Source organism: Simochromis diagramma, unplaced genomic scaffold (genome assembly GCF_900408965.1).
Source record: "Simochromis diagramma unplaced genomic scaffold, fSimDia1.1 OVJJ01000107.1, whole genome shotgun sequence".
Classification (NCBI taxonomy): Eukaryota; Metazoa; Chordata; class Actinopteri; order Cichliformes; family Cichlidae; genus Simochromis; species Simochromis diagramma.
In genome coordinates, this window is record NW_024387209.1 from 1,757,965 (window position 1) to 1,781,187 (window position 23,223).

A 23,223-nucleotide genomic window follows, 5' to 3' on the forward strand; every position below is an offset into this window, starting at 1 on the left:
AGGCTCTCTTTCGCTTTATTGGGTGGTTCAACCCCCTCACATTCCAGCTAACAAAGGTACGATTACCACTCATCAAGGAGGTCCCACATTTTTATGTGCAGAGTTGCCCAAGGAGGGAAGGGCGCGGACGAAAACAACAACAACAACAAAAAACATGACAACCAACTCCACCCCAGAAATAAAATGCAATACAATAACATATCACTGCGTAAAAAAAATAAAATAAAACAATACCACCCACCAATATCTCCCCAGCAGGTTGCATTATAAAGCAACCGCGTAAGCCCCTGTTTTCTTCCCATACTAGTCAAGAACTCCCCGTACAACTAGCATCATACGTGCACCATTGAATATGGTGCAGGACCCTGCCAGGGTCCCAGTTTTCAGGACACGAAGAAGAGAAAGAAAAAAGAACAAGAACAAATCCTACCCGTTGTTTCTACGCATGCGCACAACACAAAATTCTGTGGCGAACCGTCCTACCTTTGTGAATATAAGCTACAAACATACTTTGACTGGTAAAATTAAGTGCCAAACCGTCCTACCTTTGTGAATGTGACGTACAAGCATACTTTAACAGCTATAATTAAGTGGCAAATCGACCTACCTTTGTTAATAAGAGCTAGAAACATACTCTGACGGGTAAAATTACGTGCCAAACCATGCTACTTTTGTGAATGTTATCTACAATCATACTTTAACGGGTAAAATGAAGTGGCAAACCGTCCTGGCTTTATGAATGTGAGCTACAAGCATTCTCTAATGGGCAAAGTTACGTGGCAAACCGTCATACCTACTTACATTTGTGCTGGAATTACTCTGTGACGGCAGAAATGTGCATAAACTACTTACGGTAGGACGTTTTGCCAAAGTAGGGCGTTTTGTCAGAACACCGGAAAACGGAAGTCCATGGATGGAGCTTTTAACAGTTGCTTCTGCGTCCTCTCCAGCAGACTTTGGGATACACAAAGTTATCCCTCATGCTATGGGCCTGGAGACAGTATCTTGAAGCTTAAAAAAGTTTGTTTGATTCTGAGCTAAGTCTCTTTAAGGCACAAAACCTACTATTAGGTTTGTTTTCTACCAAGTCTCCATCACTCCCTCTGACTTACCTCTCCTTTCTCTAAGTTGTGTAATTCTGAGATATACAATATAATCTGTAGTCTTTATTGCAGTTTGTCAATTTGTGAGTGTTCTTCTATCCAAGCTTTCTGCATGTTTTCCCAGATTACCAATGATCCACAAGTGTCTGTTCTTCAATTCCCCAAGTCTGGTGGAGGGGTGAGGAGGAGGAAGAGAGACTGGGTTATTCCTCCACTCAGTGTTACTGAGAATAAGAGAGGAACCCATCCCCTGAAAGTAGCTCAGGTATGAGGAACTGAAGGACCTTGTGAAGAATTTGACACTAAAGTGCATTGTAAATGTTTATATGTTTCCTCTGCAGTCAGCAAGTCTTTTCCCCCTATTTTGAATTCTCATTATTGAATCTGCAGAGTTTTCACTTTTCTTGGATGTGTCTTTGTCATAAGCTGACCTTGTTAACTTTAGTTGAGTAAAAATATGTATATTTTTGGTGAAAGAAACATTATTTCTTAAAAGACAGATCAAAAGTTTATTTGCTATTTACGATAATGAGAGCAAGATATTAGCAGTCAACAATAACTGTCCCCCACCTGGGGGAAAAATTAGAATAACAGATTTATCCTAACCAGAGACCACATACACACATACAGAGTCATGTTTCACCCTATTTACATACAGTTGAGCTTAATTTGTCTCACCATAAATGTATTGATATCGACTGCAAAGAAAGAAAGTAAAATGTTTAGTCATATTTTGTGTTTGAAATTTCAGCGTTTAAATGCTAAGCCTGGTCCTGCTGGAAATTTCTTCCTGTTAAAAGAGTGGTTTCCCTTCCCACTGTCACTAAGTGCTTCCAGACCAGCTGATTCTTGAGGTTCTTTCTCAAATATTGTAGCATCTTTAGGCAGCTTTTGTTGTGAATTGGTACAATATAAATAAAAGTGAATTGGGGGCCACGTGAGCTCAGTGGATGAGCAGGCGACCACACGTCACATGGCTGCAGTGCAGCAGTCTGAGTTTGACGTGCAGCGCTTTCCTGTGTGTGTGTTTCCCTTCTCCTTCTTCCCCGTTTTCTGTGTATCTTCACTGCTACATTATCCAATTAAGATAAAAGATGATATTATAGAAAAAAAACATTAAAATGGTTAGCAGTAACAGTAAGCTAATTAGTTAAAATTAGTAACTGTAGCTTGTCTTCTGATAAAAAAAGAAACACATTTAAAAAATCCCAAGTGCTTAGAGAATCTAGCAATCTTGTTGATTTGAGGAATCTCTTGATATTTTTGAAGATGAACTTCCACAGCTTCTTTATTGTTGCATAACCTTTACCATAGACAGTGAGAGTGATCTAACTCAGTCCTGTGTGTTTTTTCCAGATCCGCTCTAATGAAGATAAATTAAAGAAGATCTTTTACAGCATCACTGGTCCTGGAGCTGATCTGCCCCCTGTTGGTCGTTTCAGATTGGACAGAGAGACGGGCAATCTGTATGTAACACAACCACTCGACAGAGAGGAAACAGCCAGTTACACGGTAATCATCCTCACTTTGTCCAAATGTGTTCCAAAGTGAGTATGTTTTAAAGATCACTTAATAATAAAAACTTTTATCCTGATTATTCTATCATGTTGTTGTTTTTTTGTAACATCTTGTGTTTCAGGATCATATTGAAATTAATTCAGTTTTTTAATCAACTACAGACAATACTTCACAGTTAAGAAATAAGATTCTTGATGTGCAGATCAGTCTGAAATGTTCAGTTTAGATAAGTATTAAGAGTCTTTACTAGTCTTACTAGGTTTGTTAAACCTTTACATCTGGACATTGCAGGTCTTTTTGGCTGTTTTGAAATGGAACACACAAAAACCCTTTTGAGAGACAGAAACAAGAAGTCAAGTGACGCCACACAAAACCTACTGTAAATGAATCAAATGTGTAGAGTCAAGACAATAAGCCTTTTCATTTCATTTTATTTCTAGAATTTTAAAAGAATTCAATTCAGTTTATATTAAATTCACCAGTCACACTGAAATCTTTACCTTGTTTGTATTGTGTGTAATGTTGAAGGCGTAGAGATAAGTGAATCAATTTAAAGGTGAATCAAACATGTTGAAATCTTCTGTCTGTGTAGTTTGAAGCACATGCTGTGAGTGACGGAGCAGGAAGAGCTGACGATCTTATGGAGATTATAGTCAATGTGATCGACCAGAACGACAACAAACCTTATTTTACGGTGGAGTACAACGCAAATGTTGCTGAGGCCACGGCCATCGGTATGTTTAAACATATTTTTGACATTATTTTGTTTTTTGAGATATTGAACAAGCAAACTTGTTGGCACTTATTTGCAGTTTTCTTTATTTTTTAAAACTATCTACAATTCTCATCAATAGAAATCAATGTAGTGCAGAGGTTTAAATGCAATGAATTTTAAGATAACCTTCAGAAAATTACAATGTGGGCTGAAATTAGACTTTTTACGCTAACTCTATTTTGATTTAATAAATACTTAAATGAAGCAATGTGAAGACCTTCTAAAACGTCTGCTCTTTATTTCCTTTTTCTGAATTCCTCCACTCCAGGGACTGAGGTGGTTAGGGTTGAGGCCAAAGATGACGATGAGCCAAGTACTGACAACTCAGAGCTCCGCTATCGTATTCTGAACCAGGACCCACCGCTGCCCACTGACAACATGTTTGAAATCAACCCAATTACTGGAAGCATCCGAATCACTGGTAGAGGACTGGATAGAGAGGTAAGACTTGTTAACATATTTAACGTACAAGTGTCCTTTTACGCCTAAGTACTGAAAAAAGTATTTTATAATGAATCAGGATCAGTAGTCTGCCTGTCACTGCTAGAAATCAGTCAGAAAGAGGGTGCTGCATCAAAACCCTGCTGGTGATTTCTTCAATTGTGAAACTTGAAAATGTTTGCCTTCAAATAAAAGTTTTACTTAATGTTGAAACCAACAGATTTCATGAGGTTACACTTTTACTTTACAGGCTAACAGTCTCTATTTCTGGCTTACATTTCACCAGTGGCCCCCAAACCCCGGGCCAAGTCGTTTGGTACCGGGCTGCGAGAGTTGAGGCTCGGGTGTGAAATTCATGGTTTTCAGGGTTTTTATTGTTAACTCAGTTTCCCTGTGACTTTTTCTGGGGGTTCTTGGGAATCAGGGCTATCCGGCCTTCAGTTAGCCATTCCAGGTGTGGAAGAGGTCTCACTGACAAGCAGCTGGTTCATTTGTACTTATAGGTGTTCACATGGAGTACAGTATGTTTCTTCAGTCAGTAAATGTGAACCACGTCGGGCTGTCCAAGCCTGGTGCTGTCCAATTCTTCATAGAGACCCTTTCTTGGCTGTCTGCCACTGTGATGGTTACCCGTACCTGTTCAGGAAAGTTGCTGTTGTCTGTTCTTAGATCCACTAGCCACTGAGCATTGGCGTTATAGGGTTGCGTACTTCTATATGCGCTTCGAATATTGCTTTGTCTACAGCCTTGGTGATGCTATTCCCATATTGTTCCCCTGCCATTCTGTTGCTCACCCCTTCAGTGGAGAACAGCTGGTTTATTCTGCTGCCTTCTATTACTCTGGTATAGTTCTTCAAGCAGCTGGCCCAGGCTGTAAGTCATTGTTTGGCAGTTTCCAAGGTCTAAGGTATGGACAGCTTGCTGTACTTACGCACATTATTCATTGCACCTTTCTGCAGCTCCGATAGTTGGCAAACTTCCCTCCCTGCCACCTTGAGCATACATAGATCAAGGTATGCATGGTATATATCAATCACAGACAAAAAATGCCAGGACTGATTTTTTTTTTTTTGTCCCAGTCCAGTCTGGCTCTAGTTAAGATAGGAATCCTTGCACTTGGCAGCAGTGTTGGGTAAGTTACTTTAAATTAGTAACTTAGTTACATTACTAGTTACTTCTATCAAAAGTAACTTAGTTACTTCAAGTTACTTCAAAGTAACTAGTTACTAGGGAAAGTAACTTTGGTTTTACTCAGAATTCTCTTGTTAATGTGTTGCTTCCATAACTTTGCCAGTCTTGTGCGCTTTTTACATCCAACACAAAAACTGCAGTCGTGGTGCTTTCGATTGTACTCAGAACTCGGAAATTCTGCCTTCTGAATAGGAAGATGTAGGTAACACTAGACTGCAGATGAGCTGCATACAGGGCTGGACTGGGACAAAAAATCGGCCCAGGGATTTTGACTAGAGACCGGCCCACCATTATAGGAAAAATCATAAAGCCTTTGAATGAAAACAAATGCTGTTGTGACAGTGATGTTCACTGTTTTGATGGTATATATGCATCAATCTATCAATCGTTTGTTGTAAGATTAAGATAATTATTTTTTAAAAGTTAGATATTTTAAATGAGAATAAGAAAGAAAAGTATTTCTTTGTGCCCCCCTCTCCCTGTTAATGCCCTACCTGGCCCCCTGGCAAAACTTTGCTAGACCCGCCCCTGCACAGTTACCAGCTGTCAGCTACGTAAAAAAGGATCCTGGTGTTATTTGTCTCTCAGAAACAGATCATAACTTCCCTTCAACTCATTCATGTTAACTAAAAGGTAAACCTGTTTCTCCATCACCTGTTCAGCCCTGATGATCCAGTAAGGACATCTCCTGGTTTCATCTTCATGTTTCCCTCTCACCACATAACCAAACCATATCATGACCAGCAGGTTTACAGCTGTGGCTCCAGCAAACATCAGCTGATACTAGAAATTAATATTAAATAAATTCTAACAACAGCTGATCAAGCTTAAAAGTGCTGCTGTTGTTTAGCGCGACATCCGCTGGTTTCCTCTTTCTGGCGCAAAGTGAGCGATAAACAAACAAGAGAGAAAAGCCGATCAGCTGATCATTGATCAGTTTCATGATTGAAGTAGCAACAGGAGAGGGAGGGTGAGAGGATGAGAGAAGAAGAGGCAGCTGTGCAGCGTAAACACAGAGTAACTCCAGCTTTGTGTCTTTTTCATTGTAGCTGAAGTCCGGGACAAACTGTTCCTTTTCACCTCAATACGAAACGCGTAATATTTTCTCTGAATAAGAGACGATTCGGTTTTTTACGGGATGGTTGGCAACTCTAATAATTAACCTTATGAACAAAATAAAGTTCAACATCAGTAACATAGCACCCACCCAGCTGTATAGAAACCCAGTCATGCTAGCTAGTACGCAGTACGGGAAAAGTCAGAGTAACGAAAATAAACTCCACCTAAACTTGTTTTTTTATTGGTTTACCCAGACAGACTGCAGGTCATAACTTCTTACCTGAAGTTCAGTTCACCTGACACTCGGACCGGCGCCCGCCTCGGGTCTCTCCTCCTCCTGCCTCCCCTTTCTCTCATCCACCTGCTGGCCTCCACCACTTGCTAATGTTACTGAATCTGTGGAAGCTCCGCGATGTTACCACACGAAGTAACGAGTAACGACCCTATCTAAATCCCAGTAACGACTAACGCGTTCCTGATTTTGGCATAATAACTAGTTACCGTGCTCGTTACCACAATAATAACGTAGTTACCCAACACTGCTTGGCAGTGTGTAGAAGCAGCAGGTACCCCACCTGTCGAAACTGGGGTGAAGCACACCAAAACCAAAACCTTGGTGAGTCGTGGTCACATGACCTAGGTGTTTTGAACCACGCTTTGGAGCGGTGTATCGAAACTTCTGTGCTTCGGAAGCTTGACACAGCGTCGACACGTCTGTTTCAAACTTCCCATGCCAAACAAACAGCCTCCTGCTAGCTGGTCAGGGAATACACTATATTTAAAAAGTTTCGACACGGCTATTATTAGTTAATGGCATCAGGTTTACAGGTATTTGTCATAAGCAAAATATAAAATGAGTTTCGCTTCAGCCTTTCGGCAGAGTGCCAAGCCTTCATTGATGAACGACTCTAGTCAGCAGTTTGAAAGCTGTGTGTTATAGAAGTGTGTAAACTGATGTCAGTGTTGCTTCCTTCCTGTTGATGAGCTGATCTACCTTAACAGTCCCTGTATCTTAACAGAAATATCCACAGTACACTCTGACAGTGCAAGCAGCAGATATGGCAGGAGAAGGGTTAACTGGACAAACCAAAGTCATCCTCACGGTGATGGACAGCAATGACAACGCTCCAGTCTTCACTCAGAAATCTGTAAGTACGAAGTACTCGTAACTGCAAACTTCCTGTTTAACTGCTGCTTTTTCACTCTGTTAAAGCAGAACACATTCAGTCTGTATCTAACTGCATTACTAATGTTGCACTCACACATAGTAAAAACAGCAAAAACCCACAATAGAACAAAACATGTCCACAGCATGTGCACTTTAGCAGCTGTTCAACATGTGCTACATTTTGTGTGTAACTTTGGCATTTACATGTGTACAGCCGGCAATGAGTAAAATACTGCTGTCAATTTAAGTAAAAATTATTAAAGAAATTATAATATTTATATCTACATAGTAGAGCTGCCTCCACGTAGTTGACAACTAGTTGTCACAAATGAAAATGTAGTTATCTATAGATTTTGAGATGCATCAGGGTGCCCTGGTTTGTACAGGGAATAGTGAGTCTTTGACAGCACATGGAAAATATGCTAATTTTTTTAAAAACACTTTTGTTCCATTTTTAGTGAATTAACTTTATTTAATAAAATTCTACAGCTGTGCAGTAAGTAATGAGCCCAGTATAATGACACAGACTACAAAATGAGGCCATTATTCTCTATCCCTAATGAGGAGGCTTTAGATCTGTTTTCACTCCCATCCTTTATTTTCCCACAGTATAATTCAACAGTTGATGAAAACAAAAAGGATGTTGAGGTGGTTAGGATGATGGTAACAGATGAGGATGAACCACAAACTCCAGCCTGGAACGCCAAGTTCAAGATCGTCAGTGGTGATCCTGATGGACTTTTCACAGTAAAAACGGGAACTAACAAACAGGAAGGAATCCTTTCTACTGCAAAGGTACGAAGAAAATCAGGAATTCATTCATAATATTGGGAGATATTTATCATCAGTGAATATTTTCTTTAGTCGATGGAAGTACTTCCTGTGATTTGTTGTAACTTAACATTGCCAACACCCTTATGTTTTTTTTCTCTTCCTTCCAACCAGGAGCTGGACTTCGAGAGGGCCAGCAAGCACACTCTGTTGGTTTCAGTGGAGAATGAGATTCCTTTTGCTGGTGTTTCTGTGGTCACTTCTACCGCCACAGTGGTGGTGAGTGTGAGAGATGTGAATGAAGCTCCAATATTTGATCCAAAGGAGATGCTTGTGGTAAAACCAGAGGACCTTGCTGTGGATGAAGTCGTGGTGCAGTACATCGCTTCAGACACAGACACTGCACGCAAGCAGACAGTCTCGTAAGTCAAACAGGACAAAAAAAAGCCTTTTTACTATGAACAAATTTCTCACTGACAGAGACAATGACCGACCTCATAAGTGCCTCAAACATTCAGTTTTTCAGTCAAAAGTACACTATAAAAACACTTCATTAGTACCCAGACTTTGTTTTTTGGCACCTGGCAAACCGACTGAGGGGCTGTAAAAAAGAGGCGTTCAGTTTCCAAACAGGGAATAAAAGTCTGTAAAATGTGTAATATTTCCTTGTAAATTTACATAAATAATAAATTGGTGGAAACAATAGTCGAAGAAAAGAAGTGACTATATATCCATTGATCATTTGAAGGTAAAACTATAGTATATATATCATTTATTTTTGGCTCCACCCACATGGAAAAGAAATAGTAAAAACTTATATGTGATTACTCATGAAAGTGGCCACTTTCATATATTGTTTTAGTAAGTATCCAAAACATACAAGTTTCATTATATAATTTTTCAAGGGATCTTATATCTGTTTTCACTCTTATATGCTTTTCATAAAAGTTTCACACAAGACAGATACAAACTTTATAAGATTTATATACATCTTTTCCATATGAGCATAGTTGGTTTGGCAAGTGAGAAGTTGTTGGTTCAATTCCAGTCCACAATACAAATCACTGCAAAATTGGGTCAGAAAGGGGATTTGGAAAACACCAAGTGAGCGACATTTCTCTGGGTGAAAATTGTTTGTTTATATCTGAAGGGAATGTCCAGACTGCTTCAAGCTGATAGGAGGGCAACAGTGACTCAAATAACCACTAGATATTCATAGGTAGACATGCATAACCATCATATGAAGAGCAGCATCTCTAAATGCACAGCACATTCATCCTTAAGGCAGATGGGCTACACCAGTGAACCATCACAGTGCGGGACACAGTTGTTAGCTAAAAACAAACAAACAAACAAAATACAGTTCACTTGGGTTCACCAGAGTTGGAAAAACAAAGATTGGAAGAATGTTGTCTGGTCTGAAGAGTTTTGATTTCTGTTGGATGGTAGGATTACATTTTGACAAGCATGAAAGCAATGAAAAGCATGACTCCATCCTGCCTTATGTCAACAATTCAGGATGTCAGTAATGGTGTGAAAGATGTGTTCTTGGCACTTTGAGCCTCTTAATACCAATACTAATTCCACGGCCTGCTTCTGGCTGTATCCCTGCCTTCGGTGTACCAATCTTCGTATTGCTGCTTCCAGCAGGATAACACACCATGTCACAAAACTCAGATAATCTCAAACTGGTTTCTTGAACATGACAGGAACGCCCTGTTCACTGACTACAATTTGCATGATGCTGTCAGGTCAATATAGACCAAAATCTCTGAAGAATGTTTTCAAAATAGGTTCCAGCCCAGTACTACCACTGATTACCAGAGAGAGATGAACTGGTTCTCTCTTTTCTTTTCTTTCTTTAAAACACTTGATGTTAACAATAGATGTAACAATCCTAACAATGCAAAGTGTTGACGTACTTTACAAAAAAACCCACTTTGTATATGTAATTCAAAATAGATGTGGTACACAAATATTTCTAAAAATATTTGTGTACCACATCTATTTTGGCTACCTCTGGCTACACTCATAGTACATTTGGTTTGCTTATCAAAGCCCCAAATATAAAGAACGTGAGAAACCTGTAACAGTTCATTTGTCCAATTACAGTTATCGTAACACCATGGATTAAACATGAGGGAAGAATTAAGAGATAAAATAATGATAATATTAAAAAGAAGAAATATTAAAAAGAAGAAATATTAAGAAGAAACATATAAGATATTAAGAAGAAAGATAACTATTATTGTCACTCGTGGTCTGCACAGAGCTAAATTTGCATAATAAAAATACAGCCCGACAAATGTCCAAAATCAAATAACACACTGTGCCATATTGTGAAACATGCTAATTGTAATCACCCCGCCTGCACTGTATTACCATCTTTTCTGTGACTGTCTTGTACAGGTACAAAATAATGAATGACCCTGCAGGCTGGCTGAACGTGGACAAGGACACAGGCCTTATTAAAGTGAGAGCGTCCATGGACAGAGAGGGTATCTTTGTCACAAACGACAGATACATCGCTACCATCGGGGCCTATGATAATGGTAGGTGGGAGTTAAGACTGATGCGGATTCTTATCATCATTTGACTCCCATACACAATGACCACTGATATGATTTCATAAAATAACAAGTGTCTGAATAATTACACTGGTAAACAAGAGTTTTGCTGTGGCTCTTTCACCTCTACTTTAACAAATCTGTACAATGTCAGAGATGAACATGAGGAAAGAGTTTATCAAGACACAAAAGTGACATCAGGGAAACAAAATGTATTTTATTGTTCACTGGATTAAGGTGTGTGTGTGCACATGCGCTCACTCTTTGCAATACAAATTCCAGTACAAACAGATGTTCCTGGCATGCTCACAGCTAATAACATTGTTGCCCTTTGTTAATGGATTGCATTTATATAGCACTTTTCTAGGCACCCAAAGCGCTTTACAATTCCACTATTCATTCACTCTCACATTCACACACTGGTGCAGGGAAACTACAGTTGTAGCCACAGCTGCCCTGGGGCAGACTGACAGAAGCAAGGCTGCCATATCGTGCCATAGGCCCCTCTGGCCAACACCAGTAGGCGGTAGGGTAAAGTGTCTTGCCCAAGGACACAACGACCCAGACAGAGAGAGCAGGGGGATCGAACCGGCAACCTACCGGTTACAGATAAGCTTCCCAATCCCCTGAGCCACAGTCGCCCTTTGTTGCAGTACCTTCAATTATTTGTGTGTCAAATGTCAGTTATATAAGAACTGGAAGACCAGAGGAAAGTCTCTGAGCGTTAAAATTTGGACTATATTTCACTTTGTCGATGGAACCCACCTGTGAATATCTGTGTTTGTTCTGTGACCAGATGCAGTCCCAGCTACAGGAACTGGTACTCTGATCATTCAGCTGGAAGATGTCAATGACAATGCTCCATTTATTGAAGAGCGTGAAATCAAGGTGTGTCTTATTTCCCACCAGCTCAACAGGTGTTTTCATCTAACACATCAAATAGTGGTGCAGGATGGGTGTATTTATTGAATCTACCGACTTCAAGATGCGATCAATTAAAAAGTTTAACCAAGCCCTATGTATGCAGTCATGTGATACAGAATATTAGCATAAAGGCTTTGTGTTTCCTCAGGTGTGCAACAAGGATCCAGCTCCTCAGCTGCTGTCAGTAACAGATAAAGACGGACCAGAATTTGGAGCTCCCTACTCGGTGTCTTTACAGGGCATGTCAAAGACCAACTGGACCGCTAGGATGAACAACACCAGTATGTACACTGTATAAACTGATGCTGTCCAGTCACATGGCCAGAATGTGAAATATTTTGAAATAGAAACTTAATATATTTCATCACTTGTGTTGAGATTATTTCCTGCGAATATCTGTTTTGGGTTTTTTTAGGAACAGGCATCATCTTTAATTTAGCCACTGAGCTGCCCAGTGGAAATTACAGTGTTATACTGACAGTGGCAGACAAGCATGGCCTGGAGCAGGACAACATCATCAAAGCTGAAGTGTGCGACTGCAAGGGAGAAGATTTGATGTGTACTCAGCGTGCTTTAGGTGGCAGCAACCTGCCCATTATTCGGGGAGTACTTGGAGGCATTCTGCTGCTCAGTGAGTTGTGAATGGATTTATAACTTGTAGCCTCTGTTTTCTTTCCCAGCTAAGTGGATTTGGTTGGTTGTTGTGTGCTAAACTTTGTGCTCTGTGTTCAGTGCTGGTCCTGGTTGTGCTGTTTGTCAGTCTGAGGAAAGAGGAGCAGAAGGAGCTAACATCTAAAGACAACATCTTCTACTATAACAGAGAGCAAAGTAGAGAGGATGATCAGGTAAATGGACACCAGTTCTGATTGCAGCGTCAGCCTCATCCACGCCTGCAGCGTTGACCTCTGTGTCTTCATCCACACCTGGTCCGGCCTCTGTGTCTTCATCCACGCCTGGTCCGGCCTCTGTGTCTTCATCAGCCTCGTCTGCTCCTGCCTCGTCTGGTCCTGCGGTTGCCACACCGTCATTGGACCCAGCTCGTCCTGTTCCGCCTCGCCTCTGCCGGCCGCTTTCCTTTTCGCAACCGCTGGCTTTGCGGTCGTCCTCCGGACCTGCTCAGTGGCCGCCACTGCCTTCCAAGTGGCCGGCCTCCTGATTTGTTTTGTCTGCACCACCGCCGTTGCCGTGTGCACGGTCGGCCCCCAGAACTGTTTGTACGGTTAGATGTAACGGTTTAGCATTTGTGTTCTCATGTTTTGTGTGGGTTTAGTTCCATGTGTCATTTTCTGTCTGTCTCTCAATGTCGAGTCTGCGTCTTTGTGTAGTGATCTCTTGTTTCCTGTTTTATTGTGAAGGACTGCGTCTCATGTGAGTGTGTTCAGTTTACCTGCCTTGTCTCGTCTCGTTAATTACTCCCAGCTGTGTCCACCACCTGTAATCTCCCTGTGTTTCTCTGTGTGTATTTAAGTCGTGTCTTCTGTCATTGTAGTTGCTGGTCCGTCTGTGTATCTACCATGTTCCTTTCGTGTGTTCTCCCTGCTGTCACCGTCATATACCATCTTCCGTCTTCCTTCATGTTCAGGTTCGTGTCCTTGTTCAGGCTCAGTAGTTTAGTTGTCCAGTATAGTTTAGTTCTCCGTTTACCATTTGTCCATCTATATTTTTGTGTTTAATAAACCACCCTCTCACCTTTGCAAGTGCCTGCGTTTGGATCCTCCTTTATTTCTTCCACACGACTCATCTCACTCACCGTGACACTTCCGTTGTGTTTTGGAGTTTGTATGTGCTTTGTCTCTAGGGGCCACCGTATGTGACTGATGCAAGCCAGATCCTTTTATTTAGCAAAACTGTGATTAATAGTTAAATATTATTGTTGAGGGGCATAGACAGGACTCCACACTGATTTTAAGTATAAAATGGAATCCTGTTGTCGCTTAGAGAACAGAAGTGCACCAAAAGTTTGTGGTCACGTGACCTGTGTGCTTTGAACTGCGTTTCCAAACATCTGCGCTCAACACATTGTCGAAATGTCAGTATCTGCAGAATGTGGCTTGCTGAGCTCAGACTCAGAGCACTGTTGGTAATACTGCTGCCAGCTCCTACTATCTGCTGTGTATCTGTGAAGTCAAGGGCGTAGATTTCATTTTGGCATTGGTGGGGACGAATGATTCAGTTTTTTTTTCCCTTTTGTCTTTGCTTCTTGATAACAAAAGGAGAAATGTACTTGCCTACATATGCTATTCTACATGCTTTTAAACCATTTAAAATTACAATTGATAGTTTATATGTGAGTTATATAATGCTAAATTACAATTAACCAAATGACTAAGTATTTTAGACTTTGGTTTACTTCAGCCATATTCAATATAAATCAGGTATCATACAAAAATAAAAATAACTTCATATTCAGCAGTAGAGGTAGAGTATAGTTATTTAACATAAATTCTGACTAATGGAATTTTCAATTTCAGGCAACCAAAACTGAAAGGGAACAGAAAACGTAGGTGAGAGAAGAGTGTGGTGTTTCCACTGGTATTTTTTATTGATGGGTGTTCAGCTATATTATAAATAATAACAACTGTAGTTATTAATAATTGAATTGTATGCTTTAAGGCTCTTCAGAGAGGATAAATAATCCTGTCATGGTTCTGGGTCTTTTTGACCCAGCATTTTGAGTTTCTTATGTTTTGGTTTCGATTTGTATTATGGTTATATCTGATTCTATTGTTGTACTTTGTTGGTTATTATTATTATTATCCTGTGTTCTGGTTCCGCCTTGCCAGCAGCCCACAATCGGAGACACAGGATATTGGTCCAGGTGCAACACTCAAGGATGCAACCACAACCCTCCGCGACCCGCCGCCACCTCAATCGCTGGAGCGAGTATTTCTCCGTATCTGCAACGGGGGAGTTCCCTCCCAGCCAATCACAGTGCACCCGCCCGCCCAGGACCTGTCCCGCAATCACCATCAAGGAAGTGGAAACAGCCCGGTAAAATTGAAGAATGGTAAACGCCGGACCAGACGACATACCACGACGATTCTGGAAGCTGCTCGGCGCCAAGGCGCCTTGTCCCGCAGCAGCTGTTCAATAGCAGCATCAGAGACGGGACCGTCCCAGCAGCCTGGTCAACCCACATAACGGTGCCCATCTGGAAAGGGAAAGGCGGATGTGCTGAAATGCTCCAACTACCGCCCATCCGACTCTAAGCCATACCATAAGGTTTTCCGAACGGATCATCGACGCCAGGATGCGAGAAATCATCACTTACCCCAACCAGATGTGCTTCATCAGGGGCGTGGCAGACGGACGCCACCATGCTGCCCGCCGGCTTTTGGAGAAGCCCGAGAGAAGTCCAAGACCATCCACATAGCCTTTCCCTCCTGCGACTTGGAAAAGGCGTTTGACCGTGTCCCACACGACCTCATCTGGCACTCCTGCGATCACATGGAGTTCCTGAAGCCTACGTCAACTGGACAAAGCTCCTCTACCGACAAGTCACCAGCGTGGTCAGAAGCCCAGTGGGAACATCGCCGCCCTTTAACATCAATGTGGGCGTCCACCAAGGCTTGGCACTCTCCCCCACTGCTCTTCATCCTTTGCATGGACACTGCGACGGCGGATCTCCAGTCATCCCATCCCTGGACACTTCTCTACGCCGACGATGTCTTCCTGGCCGATGAATCGCGAATAGAACTGCAATACCAAACGCAGCAGTGGAAGACTCGCCTAGCTGACTTCGGCCTGAGGCTCAACACCAACAAGACCGAATACGTAGAGGCGGGCCCCCAGACCGACGGCACGATCAGCGTCGATGGAGAAGATCTGGCGAAAGTACCTCATTTCAAATACCCTCGGATCGGTGATCAGCAATGACGGCGATATCCTACTAGATGTACGAGCCAGGATCAAACGCAGCGTGGATGAAATGGCGCCAAGTCACCGGCGTCCTGTGTGACCGAAGAATGCCCAATCGCCTCAAGTCAAAGATCTACAAGAGTGTAGTGCACCCCGTCGCCCTCTATGGATCCGAGTGCTGGCCAGCCACCGCAAAGCACGAACAAGCCCTTCACACGATGGAAATGCGGATGCTGCGATGGTGCCTAGGCCTGACACGATGGGACCACGTCATGAACACCGACGTTAGAAAGAGGATGGGAATCGCGCCAATCACAGATAAGATGCAAGAAGCGAGGCTGCGGTGGTACGGAGATGTGGTACGGAGCGATGAGAACTCAGTGGTGAGAACAGCACTGCGGCTCAGCCCCCAAGGACGTCGACCTAGAGGCAGACCAAAGCGGAGATGGATGGACCGAATCAAGGACGACGTGAAGAAGATCGAAGCCGATCTGACCGACGCCCTTGACCGACCCAAGTGGAGACGACTTTGCAGAAAAGCGGACCCTGCAACCGAGCGGGAAAAACGCTAGGAGGAAGAAGATCCTGTGTTCTGGTTTCTGTTTTTGTATTTTGAGCCCTTCTATTCTGTGTGTAGTCTGTGTCTCTGTGCCTGCCCTGGTCCCATGTCTGTGATGTCATAGTGTTTGCTTTAAGTTTTGCCTGTCATGTTTCTTGTTTTACTTTGAAAGTCTGTGTCGATGTGTCTAGTTTTGCTTCCCTTGTCTTGTTAAGTCTGATTTCTCTCAGCTGTGTTTCCCTCCTGTCTTATATTCCCTGATTACTCCAGTGTGTATTTAAGCCCTGTTTTCCTTACCTTGTATTGTGTTGTACCCTCTTCATGCTGTGTTTTTTTTTTTTTTTTTTTTTTTTTCCCCCTTGTACTCCTGTTAGGTTTGTAGTGTAGGTTTCTTAGTTCCTGTTACCAGTTTAATTTCTAGTTTTGCTTTGAGGTTTTGGTTTGTTTTTGTAAAGTCTATTTTCTCAGCAATACAGCTGCGCTTTAAGTTTAACCTCCCGTCTACGAGTCCTGCATTTGGGTCCAATCCTTCCTGCCACACAGCGAATCATGACAAAACCAAGGAAAGTGGAAATTTTTCAACTGGTTGAATGTATTGCTTTGCATATACTAAAAGCCTGCAAGCAGAAAACCTGTCCAAATTTGAACTGTGTAAAGTGAATCACTCATAAATATATATTATGTCTGCAGGAGACAGCAAAGAGGTTTGCCCCTGGAACTGGTCTCCATACAGAGATCGCTGGTTTCATTCATGTTCATTTATGTACAGATGAAAAGTTCTGGGATGATGGTGAGTGCAGGTCTACTCAGCCTAGCGCAGACAGATGGACACCTAAACGCTATTGCATTAGGTGTGGACGAGTAAAACAGATTTACTCACGCAACGTCAAAGGTGTGCGCCGTTTTTGACGTTGCGCTTGTGCCATGTTATTGTTTACATGAGATGAATTCTACAATTGGCAGATACAGACAAAATACTGTTTCTGTTAATCTTACTATCTGCAGTTTTTACACACTTACATATACACATGCAGTTACTATCCCTCCATTTAGTTTTAGGGACATTGGAGAAAAAAAACATGAAGATGAACTTTTGCAACTTAGGCCGTATCATCCTTCGGAGGCCGCATTTGAGGCCAATTATGTCACAGCCAGGCAACGAAGGCTGTCACAATTCGAAGGCTGCTCCAATGCATCTTTAATTTTTCCCAAATTTGACTGATGAGTCGGGTATATCCTTCGTGGCCCAAGCTATCCCAGAATTCATAGCACGGCCAAGCCAATTCCAGTTTTCCAACAATGTCGGCAGCTACTTAGTTTTAACATTACTCTTTCTGGGTCACAAAATAAATGTTTAAAATATTTTCAGGCGAGAATTTAGCTGTTGAAAACTTCAAATATCTGCTTGGTTTATCAAGACATCACATATTTGCAAAAGTCCTCAGACATTTTTGGAGACATCTGTTAGCCACCATCCGTTGGAGGCTGCCAGGTTGAAGCTGATCAGGAGGTCGAGGCCCACTAGAGCCGGCGAGAACACTGCACTCCCAGCACATCGTGCCTTGACCTCCGGTCAGCTTCGACCTGGCAGCCTCCAAAGGAAAGGATCTCGCAAAGTTCATCTTCATTTTTTTTCTCCAGTGTCCCTTGCAGGGCTCCATACATTACAGTTGTGAGGCTACACCAACCAAAATACTGTCTTTAGTTATACATTTGACATGCAAAGGGAAAGGGACAAATTATCAACTTGGAGTCAAACTCTTTTACATTTAGGCATTCCCTGAAAATTCATCATATTTTGAACATGTATAAGACAGAGATGGCACGATACCACTGTTTTATGTCCGATACTGATATCACAAATTTGGATATCTGCCGATACCGATATGAATCTGATAGTGTATTTTATAATGAATAAAACTGTTTTTGTTAGAGTTGAATTGTTAGATGTTTGTCATTTTTATGTTTACCATTTGTACATTGTTTTAACTGATGAAACTCCACTGTCCTTCCCCCCAGATTCTTGAGGTTCTGGTGGGGGGCTGTTGTATTGCAGATACATCCTATCTGGAAGATCTGCTTCTTTTGATGTAGGCTTCCTGCGTTTACGACCCTTTGGTCAGCAGGAGGTCTGACACACACACACACACACACACACACACACACACATACTCGCTTAAGTCCCGTTTGGGGTCGCATATCTTAACTCCCCCCCTTTGGGGACACCACTTTCTGTATGGTTTAGAAGCAAGCTGGCAACTCAGTTTTACTCCTCCAAGACCACAGAAATAAAAAATCACTTGAGATTTTCATTTTAAGCAACTTTTGTCCAGACAGTATTTTTACCTTCCCATTGGGGACTGGGAATGTTTAATGTCCCCTTTGGGGTCTTCAGCGATACACAGATAAAAAAAACTATTTTATGCCACTTTTGGGGACCTTACTTCCATTTGGGGTCTTCGGCGACACACACATACACAAACTATTTTATGCCACTTTTGGGGACCTTACTTCCATTCGGGGTCTTCAGCAATACACACATACACAAGTTATTTTATGTCAGTTTTGGGGACCATACTTCCCTTTTGGGTCTTCAGCAATACACACATACACAAGTTATTTTATGTCAGTTTTGGGGATATTACTTCCGTTAAAGGCAATTCCTTCAAAGTACAATGTAATGTTAACTACCCAATCTAACAATAATCTAAACAATAATTAAGGTCTCTATTTATCTTGAAGAAATCAAAACTATGTCCAATGTCTCGGCCACAGAACAATTTAAATTTTTGACTGCATTTATTACTACTGTGTTGTTTTGGGAGTTTATATGCACATCATTAATGCAGAGAAACTTGGATTAAAAAAAATCATCTGTACTATTGAGTGTTTGTTACCAGCAAATTGTAAGGCAAGAACTTTGCTTCCAAATATGTTCACTGGGAAGAAGTCCCTGGTCCCCTGTCTTCATCTTGATCCGTTTTCTTGTTCTATTGTCTTTTTGTTGGCTCCATACCTGACAGAAGAGACTCAATCTCATTGCTTGAGGAATCTGGATGTTGCAGATCAATTTTTTTTTTACATTTCAGGCATTTCTCATGATGCTGCTTCAGCTTGGTTAGTCTTGAGTAGATAAACATCAGTTAAATAGGCAAACATTAGACAGTTAAACTAGTTTTTATATTCTATTAAACTAAAAAGAAATTTCTAATTTCACCTATGAATTGTTAACACAGATAATTTGAACACAATTACCAAGAGTTCATTTGATTTTCAGAAACTATCCAAACCTATCATAAAGATTTAATTTAATTATTAATAAACACACTACTTTAACCTACATTAGAAGCAATCAAAATATCCTTTACATCAGGGCACCAATAAGTACAGTATTAAAGATCTGTGAGTGATAAGACAAGCTGTACGATTTTAGAATGGATATCTTAATTTTAGTTTTCACTGATGTTACGAGTAGATTTAACATGAATAACAAATACACAAGCGACAATTAAAAACTGCCAAAGAAGATGACTCTTATGACTTCCGGAGAGATTTCTAACAAAAATGCACTGCGTTAACCTGAATGAGGACAATCAAAAGGATATACATAAATGAAATTGAATTGATATAGTACCAGAGTACAGTGATCATTAACTGATCGTCATTAACGATCAGTGACCATTAACGGTTTTGTCACTGATCTCAAGGGTAGATTAATACTAAATACAGAAATATACCTCCATTTAAAAATTGCAAAAACATATACAACAATAGTTATTGGTATACCTGACTCTTATGACTTTTGGGGACGTTTCTAACACAAAAAAACACTCCGCTTTAACGTAAATGGGGACATTCAATGGGAAACTTTCCTTAGGGAACTGGTTAATACAATAAACTCTGATTATTAAACATCTGCACATGTTAAGGTATGTGTAACTACTTTTCGGATGGATTTCTTTATCTTAGTCCTCATTCTGATTGGTATTTGTTCCGTATTTTTAAATCTTAGAGATAGTGCAGGTTTTTTTTTTAACATAACCCTTGAGTGTGGGGATCATTGATAAATTGTTTACAGACTTCATGGATAGATTTATACTGAAAAAGAACATGATACTATTTTTAGAAAAAAATTATGAAACATATGCAACTATACTCATTAGTATGCCATATACTTATGACTTTTGGGGACGTTGTTAACACAAATACACTCCGCTTTAACCTAAATGGGGACATTCAATGGGAAACTTTCCTTAGGGAACTGGTAAACACAATGAACTCTGATTATTAAATATTTGCTCATGTTAAAGCATGGGTCCCCAATCCGAGTCCACGAGGGCCGGTGTCCCTGCAGGTTTTAGATCTCACCCTGGGTCAACACACCTGAATCACAATTCAAGACATGTTGAGAAGTAATTATCCATTTAAATCAGCTGTGATGGATCAAGGACACATCTAAAACCTGCAGGGACACCGGCCCTCGTGGACTGGGATTGGGGACCCCTGTGTTAAAGTATGTGTAATGATCTGGAGGATGGATTGCTGTATCTTAGTCCTCATTCTGATTGGTATTTGTTCCATATTTTCAAATCTTAAGACACTAAGGAACGATTTTACTAACATCAAGACGCTGGCTATTCTATCTTCCTCTGTGGTCGGTTTTTCGTTTGAATCATGAGAAGTGGTCTGCCGACTCATGGATTCGATGTAACTGAACCAAGGGAATGAATCTAATATTTTAGAAAAAAAGATCCCGCAAACATATCCAACTCTAGTCATTAGTATTGCCATCATGCTATGACTTTTGGGCACGTGTTCTGAACACCAACATACCTCCCTTTAACCTAAATGGGGACATTTCTAATGGGAAAACTTTCGTTAGGAACTGGTTGAATACAATGGAACTTGTATTTAACTAACGATACATTTAGATATGTTAAGGTTATTGCCTGGTAAGTTCTGGGCTTTCTACGTGTCTTTGTATCGGTCTTCTTTTAATCTTATGATCTCAATTCTGATTGGGTATTTGTTCCATATGTTAAATCTAGAGATTAATGAAGGATTTTACAACCAATAACTACTTATTTTTGTTATTCGTTTTGTTATTTGCTATTGAAATGTTGGACTTCTTCCAGCTCCATTCGTCCATCACGTCCGACCCTGAACTGCAGAAAGAACCTGATATCTTGAACTTTATGTAATTTGTCAAAATCTTTTTACTTTTTTTAGTCTTTATATTTTTTAAAATCGCAATTCCAACTATAGTCATTAGAATGCCATATACTTATGACTTTTGGGGACGTTTCTAACACAAATACACTCCGCTTTAACCTAAATGGGGACATTCAATGAGAAACTTTCCTTAGGGAACTGGTAAATACAACGAACTCATTACACATACCTCAACATATGCATATGTTGAGGTATGTGTAATGATTTGGGGGATGGATTACTTTATCTTAATCCTCCTTCTGATTGGTATTTGTTCCATATTTTCATATCTTTGACATAATGAAGGATTTTACAACATAACTCTTGAGTGTGGTGATCACTGATAAATTGTTCTCGAACTTCATGTATGGAGTTATACTGAAAAAGGGACATGACACTATTTTTAAAAAACAATACAAAAACATATCCGACTATAGTCATAGGTATGCCATATACTTATGACTTTTGGGGATGTTTCTAACACAAATACACTCCTCTTTAACCTAAATGGGGACATTCAATGGGAAACTTTCCTTAGGGAACTGGTTAATACAATGAACTCTGATTATTAAACATCTGCATATATTAAGATATGTGTAATGATTTGGGGGATGGATTGCTTTATCTTAGTCCTCATTCTGATTGGTATTTGTTCCATATTTTCAAATCTTAGACATAATGAAGGATTTTACAACATAACTCTTGAGTGTGGTGATCACTGATAAATTGTTCTCGAACTTCATGTATTGAGTTATACTGAAAAAGGGACATGACACTATTTGTAAAAAACAATACAAAAACATATCTGACTATAGTCATAGGTATGCCGTACAGTATACTTATGACTTTTGGGGATATTTCTAACACAAATACACTCCTCTTTAACCTAAATGGGGACATTCAGTGGGAAACTTTCCTTAGGGAACTGGTAAATACAATGAACTCTGATCATTAAACACATGCATATGTTAAGGTATGTGTAACTACTTTTCGGATTGATTTCTTTATCTTAGTCCTCATTCTGATTGGTATTTGTTCTGTATTTTTAAATCTTAGACATAATGAAGGGGTTGTTCTTTTTTTTAACATAACCCTTGCTTGAGTGTGGGGATCATTGATAAATTGTTTACAGACTTCATGGATAGATTTATACTGAAAAAGGGACATGATACTATTTTTAGAAAAAAAATCCCGCAACATATCCAACTATAGTCATTAGTATGCCATATGCTTATGACTTTTGGGGACGTTTCTAACACAAATACACTCCGCTTTAACCTAAATGGGGACATTAGAAACTTGTCGGTTAGGGAAACTGGTAATGGACAATAACTCGGATTGGTAAGGGTAAACATCTGCATAGATTAGCATATGTGGTAAGGGGTGATTTTGGGAGGAGGGGGAGGGTTGCTTTAGTGGGGGCTTCTGAGTCCTGGCAGTGGGGGGTGTGGGGGTTTGGGGGTCGGCTGGGGGGGCGGGGAGGTTGGGTGTAGTTGGAGGGTGGGGGGATGGAGTCTGCGGGGGATAATGGGTTGTGAACAAGGTCTTGGAGGACCGTAGATGGGGGGATGAGTGGGGCATATTTTAGGGAGAGGGGTAGGCAGGACGGGTAGAGTGCAACGGGGGGGAGGGGCGCTGATGACTGTGAGGGGGGAAAAGAAAAGGTGGGAAGTAGGAGGAGGGTCAAAGCGAAAGTTGATGGAAGGGGAGAGATGTGTGGGGGAATATGTGGAAAGGGGGGAAGAATGAGAGGCGGGGTTAGGGTATGAAGGGGAAGGATAAGGGGAGCGTTTGTCTGTGAACTATGAATGGAAAGGGGCGGCTGGGGGGAGGAACCCGGAGGCAAATGGAGAGGAAGTGAGAGAACGACAGGAACAGTTATGCACCATCGTTGCGTGGGGGTGTACAAAGGACCGGGAACTTTGTATGTTGGCACTAAAAAAATCGTCGCAATGCCCCCAACAGAGGGTGGAAGGAAAGGTGCGAGTGGAGAACGGGGCGGAGACTGGACATGGCGCGAGAGACTCAACATCGGCATTACTAACAGGAAGTAACCCCTAGTAAGCTCAATAGCGAGG

At 41.0% G+C, this 23,223-nt stretch overlaps 2 protein-coding genes across 2 annotated transcripts in view; both read left to right on the forward strand.

Annotated features, from left to right (window-relative positions):
- The window catches only part of LOC120746273 (NLR family CARD domain-containing protein 3-like), a 183,842-nt gene that overhangs the window by 61,384 nt on the left and 99,235 nt on the right, over positions 1–23,223 (forward strand). The gene's annotated exons all lie outside the window — the stretch shown is intronic.
- LOC120746288 (B-cadherin-like) lies at positions 1,201–12,398 on the forward strand. Its single transcript, XM_040051719.1, has 12 exons — positions 1,201–1,368; positions 2,460–2,615; positions 3,214–3,355; positions 3,665–3,837; positions 7,107–7,235; positions 7,865–8,050; positions 8,201–8,448; positions 10,436–10,578; positions 11,390–11,481; positions 11,666–11,798; positions 11,933–12,148; positions 12,250–12,398. The coding sequence occupies exons 1-12, from the start codon at positions 1,216–1,218 to the stop codon at positions 12,381–12,383; spliced, it is 1,905 nt and encodes a 634-aa protein (XP_039907653.1). The 5' UTR covers positions 1,201–1,215; the 3' UTR covers positions 12,384–12,398.

What these genes read in the sequence shown, in the direction of transcription:
- LOC120746288 (XM_040051719.1), top strand. Translation starts at nt 1,216, where the DNA reads ATGTTTTCCCAGATTACCAATGATCCACAAGTGTCTGTTCTTCAATTC. An exon ending in GTAGAGGACTGGATAGAGAG is followed by an intron (nt 3,838 to 7,106) that starts GTAAGACTTGTT and finishes GTATCTTAACAG; the next exon opens with AAATATCCACAGTACACTCT. An exon ending in CAGTCTTCACTCAGAAATCT is followed by an intron (nt 7,236 to 7,864) that starts GTAAGTACGAAG and finishes ATTTTCCCACAG; the next exon opens with TATAATTCAACAGTTGATGA.